The sequence below is a fragment of the Meleagris gallopavo genome, chromosome 4, assembly GCF_000146605.3.
Source record: "Meleagris gallopavo isolate NT-WF06-2002-E0010 breed Aviagen turkey brand Nicholas breeding stock chromosome 4, Turkey_5.1, whole genome shotgun sequence".
Taxonomy (NCBI): Eukaryota; Metazoa; Chordata; class Aves; order Galliformes; family Phasianidae; genus Meleagris; species Meleagris gallopavo.
Genome location: NC_015014.2, coordinates 49,331,662 through 49,346,732, shown reverse-complemented (window position 1 = coordinate 49,346,732; position 15,071 = coordinate 49,331,662). Strand labels below are relative to the sequence as shown.

The following is a 15,071-nucleotide window of genomic DNA, read 5'->3' as shown; positions in this document are numbered from 1 at the left end:
CTGTATTCAAATAATATTTCAGTTGCAAGTAAGGTCATATACCCTTTCTGTCAGGTGGAAGAACTGCCTGGTGAGAGGTCATTTATTCTCAAGAATGTTCAGAAACACCTACTTCTTAATAACATTATATGCAGACAGTTTTCCACATGTACTGAACTGTGAGAAGATTTCTTGAGTTTAGATGGTGAACTAAGCTTTACAAAGTACATGAGAATATTTTCTTCCTCTTTCAGATGTGTTTTGCAATTTTTGGTAAAATAAGTTGAAATATGAAGTCACTGCATACAAAACGAAATCTGGCAGAACAGATGCAGTTCTATAACTGGTGTAGGCTAAGGTGGGGACAGTGACAATTGACATCGCCTTCACTTCTCTATATTTGACCAACTTGCCAGGCTTAGGAGTGGCACTGGGAAAGGTGTGACACTCCATGGGGCCTTAAGTGGCCAGCTGGGAATAGGTGACTGCCAGTGCATGCAGGTGTTGTTTCCCTCCAGACTTGGTCACAAGATTCTAGGAATTCCCCTGGATTGCACAATGCCAGACACGTAGACACATTTGGGTTTTTTGTTGTTTTTTTTGTTTTGTTTTGTTTTTGTGATAGATACTTATGTGCAATCACAGGTCATTTGCTAGCAAGTACCTATTAGTCAGCGTATGTGGTTTCATACCCCCCTGGCAACATAATATGTTGGGATTCTGTCACATTGAGGTGCCATAGTAAGGGGTGAACAGTTCTGTGCTGAATCAGTGAGTGGGCTGAGTAGAGCAGAGTCCGTTGCACACCAGAGATGACACTCTGGTGTCATTTGGGGAGAGAAGTGGGATAACGGACAGCAGGAAGCACAGGCAGCAGCCTGAGGGTGAGTTTATTACCACAGCCTGGGGCTGGCTCAGCAAGCTGTTCCTGTTTTCTGTCTGGTTATACACACAAATACTACTTAGCTCTTTCTCTCACACAAAGACTTTCTCTCCTGGGCTCTGCTGGTAGAGACAAGTGACTGTGTGCAAATCAGTGACAGTGCATGGTTGTTTTCCTGCAAAGTACTGTTTTTGTGGGGGAGCTATTTGCTAGCCCAGTTGTGTGGGGAAGGATGGGCTCCTGTTATTTCGGTAAGATTGAACTAGGAAGCTGAAAGCTTTGGTGACACACACATTGAAATAGAGTAGTGCTGTGCACTAAAAGGAATTTGCATTTTGGCTTCTGTTTCTTCAGGCTATCAGAATTGTTTCTTTTTAAATAGATCCTCAAGAATCTGTCTGAATGTTGCACTTCTCCCTGGATAGAAGAACTGATATTCTTGCTACCTGTGGTTATAATATTTTAAAAGCTTTCCCAAATTAAGCCCGAAATGTCTTGTTAACGCAGTAAGATGCTAAGCTGTATAAGTATTGCTTGGCTTAGTTGAACTAAGCAGTTGAACTGATGTGTTTTCATATGTAAATACTGCTTCCTGAGAATGAGGAGCGTTGAGATGCAGATTTAAAGTACAGCAGCCACTGTCCTGCCCCAGTTTATGTTGTTACTGTGCTGCTTTACTACATGCACAAGAGCAGAGGCACAGTTCTATGGCGCTTTTTTTTTTTTTTTCTGTCTGTTTCCTTCTCTGGCCATATCTGCTGCAATCAGTGGGGATTTTGGGTTCTGAATGCTAAGTTTTTGTTCAGTAAGTGATTTATTTTTTTGCCAGGTCAGAGTAAACTGAAATGCAAATGGTATCAGCATAGGAAATTGCTGTACTCATCACTGGGTGTTCACTGAACACAGTAGAAAATTGTATTTTGTTTTATTATAGGCTAGAAATAAAGTAGTAGATAGCAGCACTCTTGAGGTACCAGAGTTGATTTCAGCCTCTTTTCAGCAAAACCAGAAATTGCTTACTCCTAAGTAAAAGTTAGAATTTGTGGGTAAGTTAGAGCCAGGGCACTCAGAAATGAATCTGCTTGTGAGTTTAGCACTTTCATCCCTCTATTTAATGCTTTGTGAATTTCTTAGCATTTCTATTCTTGCTCAAGGTGTGTTTTTTCTTTGTGACTTGTTTGAAAGGCACCTTACCATGTGAGTAAGGCAGCACAGATCTGTCTTTATACTGTGCTGCAATAACTCCTCGTTGTGGCAGAGGAGGCAAAGGAATGAAAGTTCCCAGTACAAGTGGAAGCTAAAAACTTTGCTTCACCAGCATTGAGTTATGTGATAGGGCCTGGCCTAGGGAGGCTGGTCAGAAGTTGCAAGCTGGGGTGGTGTGTGACAGGCCACAGCAGCTACCAGATGGCAGAAGGACTCTGCCCCAGGCTTTGTTCATTGAAATGGGAGCTCCGATGTTATCTAGGCAGCGCAACAGCATTCCAGGAGCTAAGGGGTGGGGTGGTATTTAACAAGTGGGCAACTGAAGAACATGCTCCACTTAATACCAGAACAAGAGGCATATTCAAATTTCTTCTCAGTTCAGGTATGTAGCAAGGGAAATCTGATAGGGGCAGACGAGGTTAAAAAAAAAAAATACTGTCTTCTGGAAACATTTTCAAAAATATCTGTAAAATTGAGGCTGTTAAATGTTCTTGCAGAACTGCAATATCACAGAGTGACTGAGGCTGGAAGGGACCTCTTGAGTTCATTTGGTCCAGTGCCCTACTCTAGAGCAGATTGCGCAGGACTGTGCATTCAGTTTCTGAATGGCACCACAGGTGGATACTGGAGCTTTTCTGGGATGAAAGGCTACAGTCTGATTTTTTTGGTTTGGTTGGTTATCTTTTGTTTTGTTTTTGTTGTTGTTTCTATTTTTTAACATAACCTTAACTATGTTCACAGGACGCACGTTTCCAACACATCCGTACTTCTCAGCACAGCTGGGAGCTGGGCAGCTGTCACTCTACAATATTTTGAAGGCCTATTCCCTTCTAGACCAGGAAGTAGGATATTGCCAGGGACTTAGTTTTGTAGCAGGAGTTCTACTACTTCATATGAGTGAAGAAGATGCTTTTAAAATGCTGAAGTTTCTCATGTTCGATGTGGGACTAAGAAAACAGTATCGTCCTGACATGACAATTCTACAGGTATGATTTCTATTTTTCTAATACAAGAATACTGATGATAAGTGACAAAAAACAATATAGATATAGCATTGTCAATGTCTGGACTTGATCTTAAATTCAAAAATGAAGGTGATGATCTGGAAAAATAATGAATTGTTTTAAGTGTAGTAGTTTCAAACTAAAATAAGCTACTGGAAAATCTATGAAAGCTATAATCAGCAAGAATTCTGTTATGTTGTTTCTGAGGTTTAAATGAGTCTGTTGTAGGCTCATGGGTGACCCATCCTTGGTGTTCTATGTGGATATTTCTGAGTATTTCTTTTCTTCGCGAACATCAGTCCAAACATCACCTGACAAATATGTTTCCCTGTTTTTAGTAAGATGATGAAGTGTGGACTTAGCTGTTACACCATATTTAGCTTTAGTCTTTCTTCTTTGTGCAGATCCAGATGTACCAACTGTCCCGACTTCTTCATGACTACCATCGAGACCTCTATAACCACCTTGAGGAACATGAGATTGGCCCCAGCCTCTATGCTGCTCCCTGGTTTCTCACCATGTTTGCCTCACAGTTTCCCCTTGGATTTGTCGCAAGAGTATTTGGTAATTCTTCATAAAATTTCAATATATTCTTCTTGACATCTTGTATTTGGAATCCTGCTATGAGGAACAGTGTATCACCCAACCTGTTCCAGACATCCAGGAGTATTACTTTTGTTTTGTACTACTGTTCATCAATAGAAAGTTGTCCTATGAAGCATGTTGTGTTTGCAGTAAAATAGAAGAGAGAACATACAACAGTTCCAAACAGTCTCACATTTCATTCTCATTGCTAGCTTTTTCCACCCTGTAAATCACCTGTAGAGAGAATGTTAGATTTGTTACCATTAAAGCATAGTGACATGACAATACCGCTTACATGCCCAGAGTTACTTTAGTTGCAAGCTGAAAAGAGATGTACACAAGGCATCATCTGAGAAATGTATCCATTTATTCCATTGTCACTGTCTCCAATGCTGTAACTGGAAAATGATTTTGAAGGTTATGTTTCTGAAACATACACAGAGATGACTCTTAGAGTTTAATAATGGATTTATTCTGCAGAAGCATAGAGCTTTTAAACTCCTGTTGGTTATCCTTAAACTTCTAGCCTGAAGGATGATCTCCTTACTTTGCAGAACCTGGTAAATATTATGAAGCACACAATGTTTAGGCTCTGAGGTTACTTCTGCTACTATTATTTGGAATCTGTAGAAGTAGTGATCTATTTTTATTTTTTTTAATAAATTCACATGAGGATTTCACCTTGATGCTTTCTTATCAATGAATTTTATAGAGTAATTGGTATTGAGAAAGCGCTTTATTTTCTTTTTAGTTTTTTGTTTCTCCATTGCATTATGTGGCACTGTATCTACCACGATAAGCAGGACAGATTGGAACTCTCCTTCTGTTTTCTGTCTTCTAATAGGAATTTTTTTGCCTTTTCCTTAGTCTCACTTAAGAGATGTAACTACACAGTGATTATTGTTGACACTTGAATGTCTTTGAAAGTTACAATATCATTTACCACAATAAAAAATAATAAATGCAGATTCTGAGATGAGCCAACAGCAATCCAGTCCTGTTTCTGGTCATGCTACAAGTAGTGTTAAAAGAAATCACAGTGATAAGGATAATATACACTAAATAGAACGACATGTCCTATCATTAGCATCTTATCTCCAGGGAAAACAGAAATAGCATTTTGCCTTATTTTTTCATTCATTTTTAATTTTATTTATTTTTATTTTGTGAAAGTTCAAAGTAGATAGCTGTCAATGGAAGTTAACCTATCTGTCAATAATGATCTTTAAGCATTAAATGAATTGTTGTATGCAAGTGTCACATACTGAAATTATCATCAGTTCACCTTTCAGTTATTCTTAATCTATCACAGTACTGTACATGACAGTAACAGTCTTTGAGTTGGGCTGTTGACTGCAATGAAGATTATAAAAGTGCTTTGTTTATCTAGTATATTTGGATTTCTGCCTTTCAGAGCTTTCAAAAGCAAGATTTTGCATTAGAATAGAAGGTAAAGATGCACGATCTCTATAGGTCAAGAACAGAAAGCTTATGTGATTTAAACTGTCACCTAAATCTCAGATGTTTGTTGGAGAGGAAGGACAGCATGACCAACAGTTGCAGGTTTTTAATGTCTGAAAGTATGTAGGAATGTCTTTCTTGAAATGGTGTTTACTGGAATTATGTAAATAGAGTGGTGGACATTATTTTACATTAGAAAGTAAAATCTCATCTTCATCCATGTTAAAGACTGAAACAAACAACTGTAAACCTGAAAAAAACTAAAGCTGTCACTTTATTAGTGGCTGCTATGAGCATTAAGGCAAATTAGGATCCAGCCAGTTCTGACTCCTGTATTCAGAGACTTTTGAAGAGCTTAGGTACATTTTCATTGCACACTGATTCGACCTCTTGAGCTTAATGTTTCCTTTTAATGTCAGAGTAACTTGTCTGTAGGCCATGAAAACTTAGAGCATACTGCCATTTTGTAACGTGTTCTTTGAACGCTTGATGTTTGAAACCCTGCCACTACTTATACAATTGTTACAGAATACTTCTTTTGTCTTTTTATAAAGCATATTTTTCAAGCCCTTCACAAGAAGCATGTAAGAGCAATGGGCTATAAAGAGGTTAATCTAAGGACAGTTTTATGAGTCAAACAGAAAAGCTGCTTTTTACTTTTTAATTATCTGTACAACTTTCAACACTTCTCCTGTGCTCAATCTAATGAAAGTACAGCATAACAAAGATGTATTATTTAATACCATATTAACCTATTTAAAGAGGAGACTTTGGTAAAAGTAATGTTTATTTTATTCCAAGATTATAGATAAAACTTAAATTTTAAATCCTCTAGGCTGCCAGTGACGCTGACATTAATTTGGTACCTTCACTGTGCTGGCGTTGGCTGGCAGCCCACTGAACAGGAAGTGTGGGGAGTGGATAACAAATGGGTCTTTGTTAAGTACTTTCTATTTTAAATGAGAGAAAGATTTCAGCTCTGTATTACCAGCTCAGCTCATACAGACATTTGTTAACAACTTACAGGTCACCTTGAGTTAAACTCTTTGTGGGGCAGGTGCTGAATCACAAATACACTATTCTCTGCTCTGTTTTCTCTTTGTGTTTCTTAGCTGTTTTCTAGCATTCTGTGTCAAAACATGCAGCTTTCCTTATAAAACGTTTTCCCATAATTTCCAGTTTCATTGGACAGTTGAAGCAGATTCCTTCTGTTATCCCTTTCCAATCATTCCTGCCTTACATTGAATTAGATGAAAAATTTTATGCAACTTCTAGAATGAGTAGCAACAGAGTGCAAGGCTTATGATTAGTTATTGATTGTACTTTTCTTTCTCAACCAGTGAGAAAGAGAAGTGAAATGACTTAGTGTTTCAACATCTTCAATGTGAACGAGCAGGGTAGTGGGTTGAAATTTCATTCTGATACAAATTTGGAAAGAAAAAAAATTGCTTTTATGAAGAATGCAGTTAGTGTTTTCATATGTTATTTACTACATCAGAGAAACCTGTGATTTTGCTAGCAGTCATTTCCATTATCACGTATGTTTCTTTTCTTTAATTTTTTAAATCGTGAAGGTACACAGTATGTTGTGTTATCGTCTTACTTTGTGATTCTCAGCTACTTCATTTGCAGCTTCAAATACAAGGAAGGGAAAGATCAGGAGAAAAGCCCTTTCTAAATAAAAACAAGTATAGGAAATTCAGAATAAAACTGTTATCTTCCTTTTCCTTACAAGTAAAAGCAGTGGGCAAGAAAGAGGTTAACTAGAAGAACTGTTTTATGAGTCAAATATAAAAACTGAATTTTATTTTTTAATTATCTGTAAAGCTTTAAACAATTCTGAACAGAATCTAATGAAAGTAAAGCATAATAAAGATGTATCCACCAGTACTATTTCGTATGTTATATATTTTGGCTCATAATGAATCTTTAAATAAAACCAATAGAAGATTCTGAATTCCAGTAGCAGGAAAGTCAGATGCAGGACAACGCTGTTTATACTGTGAACTGGTGGAGTCAGATGGGTTTGTTTCTTGTCTAATGCTTTGATTGCAGTCTTCTATATCTTGCCTCTTTAAAGACATAGGAAGTTTGTAAAGGAAAAGAAAGGAAAGGAAGTTGCATTGAAAGGTCACTATGTACTGTGGCTTCATTGTGCTTGAATGTATGCCAGGGTGCTGTCACTGCAGGGCCACCTGCAATGTTAACGCTTAAGCTGTATTACTAAGATTTCAGGGTACTTATTCCTGTAACTGTTAGAATATTAATGTAAGTGGTTGAGACACCTTCTAAAAATAAGCACATGCACATGAAACTTGATGCTGCTGGAAAATGTGCATTTATCTACACATGCCTTAACGCTGTCTTACTGAGGTTTTGTAGCTTTATCCATCAGATCAGAAAACAGAGCTTCAAATCTTCAGTTGTGTCTTTGGAATTAGTTTCTGTCTGCTCTCTTAGGATCTGAAATGGCACTGAGTACAGAGATCCATTTAACTTCAGAGCTGCAGACTTAGCAGTAAATTCCACAGTTCGTATTTTATTTCTTTATTCCCACAAACATCTCAAAAGAAAAAAGCCCACGAAGCTACTAAGTGCACAAAAAGCAGTGAAACTGCCAAACTTGACTACCTGACTTATTTTGTGTTCTTTGCTTGAATTTGAGTTGGATTTGTTGGATGAAAACTCCCTGAACAAATTATTTAATTGATTATGCTAGTCAAGAGTGCATTCACAGTCTTAGTTGGGATTCTGCAAGAAATCTAAGACCACAGCCTCAGTAATAAATGTACATGTCCAGCAGAGTATATCTAGCCTCCAGATCACCCTTAGGAGAAATTGTTATTCTTGGACATTTTATTGTTTTAAAATTCTTGTCAAAAGATGGGCTTACTTATGTGCTCTATTTTTTCTTTGTTTTCACAGATATGCTGTTCCTTCAGGGATCAGAGGCTATATTTAAAGTGGCCTTAAGCCTTTTGGGAAGCCACAAGCCCTTGATTCTGCAGCATGAGAACCTAGAAACTATTGTTGATTTTATTAAAAACACTCTCCCCAACTTGGGTTTGGTACAGATGGAAAAGACGATTAGTCAGGTATGAAATAATTTGAATGTATGAGTAATATGCAAAGAAATAATATTCTTTTTAACAAATTCTTGGCAGAAAATTCACAGCAGTGTTCTGTGTTACTTCCAGCTGAGAAAAATTCTCTAATTGTAGTTCTGAAGATGCTGAAAAATGTATGAGTTGTATTGTACCCCTGTATTCTTATATATATGCACTGGTTATGGTCACTTTATGAAGCATTTAATGAAATTGAGAGTTTGGGGTCTCCAAATAATATTGCTTTCCAAATCTAATTTCAAGTGCAGAAGTTGACTTATATGAGCTTTAAAAATGTTGACTTGGGTTTTACAGAACTAGAGGCCTTCCTCTAGACTCTGTCTATTCTGGCTTTTATGGTGCTGTCTTGGTATGTTGCAGCAGTGGTTTCTTATTTCACCCTGAAGAACCTAGGGGGGTATGGCTTCCTATTGTAGACAGTGATTATAGACAGCACAAACTGGGAATTCTAGAGCCTTTTTTTTTTTTTTTTAAATAGCAGACTGGGAGAATTATGCAATATTGCCAAGCTAGCAGATGGCTCCAAAACTATATAAATGTGAATTGAAACAAAAGGGGAAAGAAAGTGGGAGATTTCTAGGGGGTAAACAGAAGTATATGTTATCTACCAGGCTTAAAGCCCAAAGTGCACAACTCTACAAAAACTCAGAGTGCTCAGGTGACCTGTAGGAAGCCACTGGCTTTGAGCAGGAGGATGGCAAGATGCTCTGTTCAGGCATTTCTGACTGCTCTAAATTTAAAAGTGGGCAGGCAGAAGTGAGTACAAGGCAGAGCCATTCTCATTCTTTGATTAGGTCTGCCTTTAAAGAGAGTGGCAGGTTGACGTGCACTGCAGTCCATATACAGCTCCTTACCCCTTCTGCAACCTGGCCTTCAGCGTACGTGCCACAGCTTGCCTTCAGTTAGTTAGCTTTCAAATCAAGCTTTTGATTTGCCTCATTTTTCACCCCTTTCAGATTTGATGCTCTGGATATGATGACAGGGATTTCCCTCCCTTCTCAAAAGCAGAAAGGCTGGAAGTGGTAAAGGCAATGAGAGGAACTAACAGTTTCCCTGCTGAATTGCACTTTGTTTTTTTTGTTTTTTTTTCAAATTTCAGTAGTGTTTTCTCTCCAGAAATGTTCAGATCATACAGAAAATTAGCGTTCCATATGTGTAGCCAAACCCAGATTAAAACTCTGTGCTCAGTGTTTGGATTTGTATTTCTTCTGCTATACAACTACTTGAGATTATTTTTAATAGCGTATATAACAAGTGTTATGAACATTTCATAATCCTGATGGTTTATTTAACTATAAGTAATGTGTAGGAATGCAGTGCATAAAATAAGAAATAATTATTGATATTTCATCAGATATTTAAGATTTTTTTTTTACTTATTTCTAGGATAAATAAATTACAAGAGGTTTAAAAGTAAATAATAAGTCATGGGTTTCTAATCTTGAGCTATTTTCAAGATGCATTTTAAAATCACCTTTACGTTTGTTTCTTCTATGTTCTGTAATTGGCCATTTGTCCTTTTCATTTAGCTGCTTTTTCGCTGGTGCCAAAGGAGATAATTAGTTGGTTTTTGATTTGTTTTCCTTCAGGTTTCTCTGTGCGCCTCAGTTTCTTTATCTGCTTTTAAAGTAGAACGTTTTCTTAATGCTCACTTATAACATTGACACTCATGTCAGTGATTAATAGTTAACAATAACAATCTACCTTGACATTACATAATGTTTAAATGAAGTGTCTTTGTGTAAGGATAGATAATTTCATCTTCTTTCAGTCTCTCAGTAAACCATAAATAAGCCTAGCAGTGTCTGCTGGTTTTCATTTGATGCTGTGCTACAGGAAAACTGTTAGACTTGTACGTGGCCCAAGAATTTGGACTGCACTTTCTGGAAATGCATCTAATTCCTCATCTAATGTCTGTGAGAGTTCATGCCAAACTCAGATGCATGAAATTTGCAAGCTAGGAAAGGGAGTGCCATATAAATTCTGCACTTCTTGAAAGCTTCAATGTAAGTGATTTTGCTGAAGCACTGAATCAGTACCAAAGCTTTAAATTGAATCCAGATTCAGTGCCAGTGTTTGGCTCAATCTTGCCATCTCCAGAGTAGGAAATGCTAATGCCAAGAATTGTCTTTTTTTTTTTAATGCAACAATTCAATACCCATGTGTTGATCTGTGGGTTTGAAGGCATCAAATGAGCTATAGTTTTGATCTGCATAGCACCTAATAATGTTTTCATATACAACAGGTGTTTGAAATGGATATTGCCAAGCAGCTGCAAGCTTATGAAGTTGAATACCATGTGCTTCAGGATGAGCTTATAGATTCATCTTTGAATGACAATCAGAGACTGGATAAGTTAGAAAAGGCAAACAGTAGCTTGCGCAAACAGAACTTTGAACTCCTGGAAGAACTGCAGGTACAACTTATATTCATATTAACTTTCTTATTTATCTAGGTTTTTTTTTTTCAGAAGAGACCATCCTACAGTAAGGCACAGAAGAGATTGGTGTTTGGTCTAGTGACTTAAAAGCTTAGCAACTTGTGGTTTTATTTGGTTTAGCATTTAAAGCTTAAATGCAGAAATAATTCTTAGAACAGTGAACAGAGCACATGCTTGCGATTAGTGAGAAATTGAATCATTGCACTCCTCTTGTAATTAAAATCATAGCTGTAGGAGATGATTAAAAATATACATGGTGCTTTTGCAACTTCATTTTTACATTTTTCAGTCACTGCTTTATTACAGCTGCCTATTGAAAATGAAAAGCTAATGCCCTTGTCACGAATTAGAGCTGCGTCATCTGTGGCTTATGTTATCTGTAAAGATACGGCCTTTCTTGCAAAAACGGGGGGGGTGGTTGTTGGTTTTCTTTATTTGTTGAAAAACTGTTATTCACATGACTTACATAATATGTGAAATAATAATGTTTAGTATGTGTTCTGTGCCCATTCAATCCACAGCCTTTGGCAGTACACCACCTGGTCTCTGTAGGTCTGTAGGGCTTTTCCTTTGTTTAACTGCTTTCTGATTGCTTTATAACAGAATATTTGTTATAAATCTTCTGATCATGCAGTTAATTTGATGGAAAAAAGGGACTTCAAGGTTAAAAAACAGCTCATATGTTCTACTAACAGTTTCAAAGCTCTTGATTATTGTCAACACCATTGACTCCATAAATTCATAGGTGAAAGGAGTATAGATTTCTCAGGCATGGGTAGCTTATTGTATACAGTGACTAAGGCTAGCCAACTGCGCAGACCTAGAGGAAACTCTCTTAACAAAAATCTTCTTAAAATGTAAATTCTGACCATGCGAGATCTGAAACTGTTACAGGTTGTAAGATAAATCTTGCAGACGTAAGGGAAACTGCTCTGCAGCACATTTTTGTAAAGCTTCAGGCACATAGATGAAGAAATTGTTGAATGTAGGAGACGGAGGAGAAAAGGATTTTTGGTGTCAGATTCAAGATGAGATGTATAGGTGGCTGCGGCAGGGGATTTTCCACCCTGCTCCCATACCTGAAGGCTTTGCAGTCCTAAGTGGTTTTTGTTTGTTTTTACAAAGGTCATCTCCACTTCAGTGCTGGCAACTCAGCACCTAACATCAGAGTGGGGAAACTTGATTATCTGTAGTGTTGCAGCCCCTTTGTCTTGGAGGTGGGCCTCATTTGCCTTCCTTTCCAGTAGTGAAAGATGACCTATTGCAGATCTGAGCAAAAAATATGACCAAAACATGTGGGTCATGATTTGTCAATATTCTGTTCCTAAAGGCTGAACTTGTTAACCTTTCATAGTTATATATGAAGGGCAATGAACTCCTCAGAAAGGGAAATAACTTAAAGCAGAGACCATCCAGTGCTTTTGTCTGCAAACATTACTCAGTGATGAAACTTCCAAACAGATCTCTGCTTTTGTCAAAAAATTTAGCCACAGATCTCACGCAAGGAATTGAAATGATCTAGTATTTTGTTTCATGTGAATTAGAATGTCCCTGTCTCCAGCCTCTTGAAGGAGAATCAGGAATGCACAGCAACAGGAATTTATCAAGATTTGTTGTCCATTTATGTATCAGACTAAATCCTCACCTTCCCCTTTGCTCCAAATCCAGCATTTGTTGGACTCGGTGCTGAGATTAAATGGGATACATCTAACAGGCTAAGTTGTCTTTGCTTTGCAAATAATTTGGAATTCATCAAACATGGTTGGTCAAAAATGTCTCACAATTGACCCATACAGAGGCTTATCGTAATCTGCCATTCATTGGTATGTAAATTAAAAACATCATTAACTTTCTGATTTGACCTACATCACCTTAGAATCTATGCTTAATTGTGATCCAAAGCAATCAAGTTGAGAGAGGGAAGTGTCTTGTTACAGAGAACGCTCTAGTAGCCATCTAAAATACACAGGTCTAATCACATTCATGCTTGGATTTTACCTTTATAGTTTTCCTTCACTTTGGAAGATATTTAGTCAGATATTAATTTCCTTTTTTTTTTCTTTTTTTTCTTTCCCTTTTTTCCTCCCTTCTTTCTGTCCAAGGTGGCTAATGGAAAGATCCAAAACCTTGAAGCCACAGTAGAGCTTTTATTGACTAATGAAGGCAAATTGAAGGAGTCAATTCTCAATCTTGAGCAGGAACGAACAGCTTTGCAGAAGGCAGTGGAAGAGATGCAGAAAAAGACTGGTGATACAAATGAGAAGCCTCTGCTTACTAGACAAGAGCACCTGGATGCTGACTGATCTGCAGTTGTCACAGAGCAGAGAAGCAGAGCAAAAACAAAGGGAAGAACTGGGTCTTTTTGTCCATCCGTGGAGATATGACATTGTCATCTTCATTGTACATGCCTTACTGTAGCAAAGTGAGATAGAGGCGTTGTGGCTGTCCAAATCAGAAACAGGTTTCCTGGGGAGGAGTCTTTCTTCTTAGTACATAGAAGTGCTCTGCACAGCAAGATGACATGTCATAATACACAGGAGAAACCTACTAGTGTGTGCACAATGCACTGTAAAGATGTCAAGATCTTATTCTTCCATAAGTGCTTCTAAACCCAAGTGCTTTATGTTTGTTACATAGTTTGTGTTCATAAACACCATGCTAAATAGCACATCCTTTAGAAGCTCCTTTGAAAAAAATATGGCAGTGTAAAACCTTCAAATTGATGGTTGCCTTGCTGCAGCTATGCAGTGGTAACACTTGCAGAGAGTTTTATGATTGGACTTGAGATATTTTTCACAGTCTAATTCCCCTGCAGCTTGACTCAGTTCTGTTAATTATGCTGTTTACACCTTGGATAACTGTTTCTTGATGCTTGCAGATGTCAATCTATTGGACTCCAGAGAGCTGGACTTCATAGTATGTAACGATGTGTCATTAGGGGGTTGCCATCTGTTTTTATAAGTATCTTGTTTTAATATATTTTTGTTTAACATCCATTAGTGTGTTGTTGGCATTACCTGATAAACATACATACTGTATATAGTAACTGTGTTGTGCTTGACAAAATACACTGACATTGGTTTCATGAAGCCTGTAACTCTTGCAGTACTACCCAAGGATTTATATTTGGACTCTTAAGTTTCATTTTATTTATTTCTGATCTGCTGTGTGATGTAAGACATCATTTCGTAGGGAAACTAACGCCCCTCTCCATTTTTCCTTTCTTTGGTACTCTGCCCACCAGTCCTCTGGGAAATGTTATTCTTTAAGACTTTTTTGTAAGTGTTGGAGGCTTTTTGAGAGCTTCATGTTGTGCCAGAGATGCTTAAACTGCTTTGTAAAGGTTATGGCTGTTTGAATTAGGGCACCATTCTTTTTACAGTGCCTCTTTTGAGTAAGAATACACATTTTAAAAAATATATATATCATTTTCTTAATACAATGAAAGTAGTTTTCAGGCCAGTTGAAGCACCACTGCTGTAAGTGCAATAATATTCATGGCAGTCCATCCAGTTGTATGGGTTTGCTTCTGAATTAGAGAATAGTACTGTAGGTTTGTTTAATCCCAAGGACAGAATTAATATGCATCAGCATGTTGTCATGGTGGAGAATCACCCAGAGATGTGATGTTTTACTTAAATTGTTTTTATTCTTATTTTTAAAATTTCAAAGCACATAGTTGTGTTTGTTTTTTGTTCGTTTGTTTTTCTGGCTGGAAATGTAGGAAAGGTTTTGTTTTTCTGTTTTCTTCATGCAAGACCCTTTGACACATCATGGTTGTAGTTTAACATTCATGTATTGTGCAGAACAAATACCTCTGTATAGGTCAAAAAGAAAAAGAGAATTTTCTATTCAATTTCTGAACGCTTTGTTTCACTCTGTCATGTCTTGAATATGACTCGTTCTTGCAAATCCACTCTGTATTCATTTAGTATTGAAATTCCAGATAAATTAATTATTATTAATCCACTTACCTCAAAGGCTTGCTTTTTATTTGGAAATCCATACTGGGACTCATGCTTCATGTTTAAAGCCATGTTATCATGGACCTCATACTGTTAGAGCACTCCGTAACATTGCATTTTTACACCATAGTGCCATAATTCATACACTGACGTTTTAATGAGCAATAAAAATAATAATAATGTATGCCTACATCAATGTTTTTAATTTATTTTTTACATTTGAAAACAAAAATGTAGTTTGTGGGGTGGCAGTTCAGAATCTTGAGACCTGCAGCTGCAAGTGTTGACTCCAGGGAAACATTCCTTTTTTTTTCCTTCTAGTCCATTACCAAGAATCTGTGTAATTGCAGAAGTTCACAGTGTGGATAAGAACTGAAGTAAATGTTCTCAGAATGCACCAAAAGGGCAAATTAATAATAAGCA

The 15,071-nt window shown here is 37.3% G+C and overlaps 1 protein-coding gene across 8 annotated transcripts in view; it reads left to right on the top strand.

Annotated features, from left to right (window-relative positions):
* The window catches only part of TBC1D1 (TBC1 domain family member 1), a 95,438-nt gene extending 80,598 nt beyond the window's left edge, over positions 1–14,840 (top strand). For all 8 annotated transcript variants that reach the window (XM_010710295.3, XM_010710296.3, XM_010710294.3 and 5 more), the window contains 5 exons: positions 2,810–3,054; positions 3,477–3,636; positions 8,044–8,213; positions 10,489–10,659; positions 12,786–14,840. In XM_010710295.3, the coding sequence (XP_010708597.1) occupies positions 2,810–3,054; positions 3,477–3,636; positions 8,044–8,213; positions 10,489–10,659; positions 12,786–12,986 (947 nt within the window). In that variant the 3' untranslated portion in view covers positions 12,987–14,840. The remainder of the gene's footprint in view (positions 1–2,809; positions 3,055–3,476; positions 3,637–8,043; positions 8,214–10,488; positions 10,660–12,785) is intronic.
* The last annotated feature ends 231 nt before the right edge of the window (positions 14,841–15,071 follow it).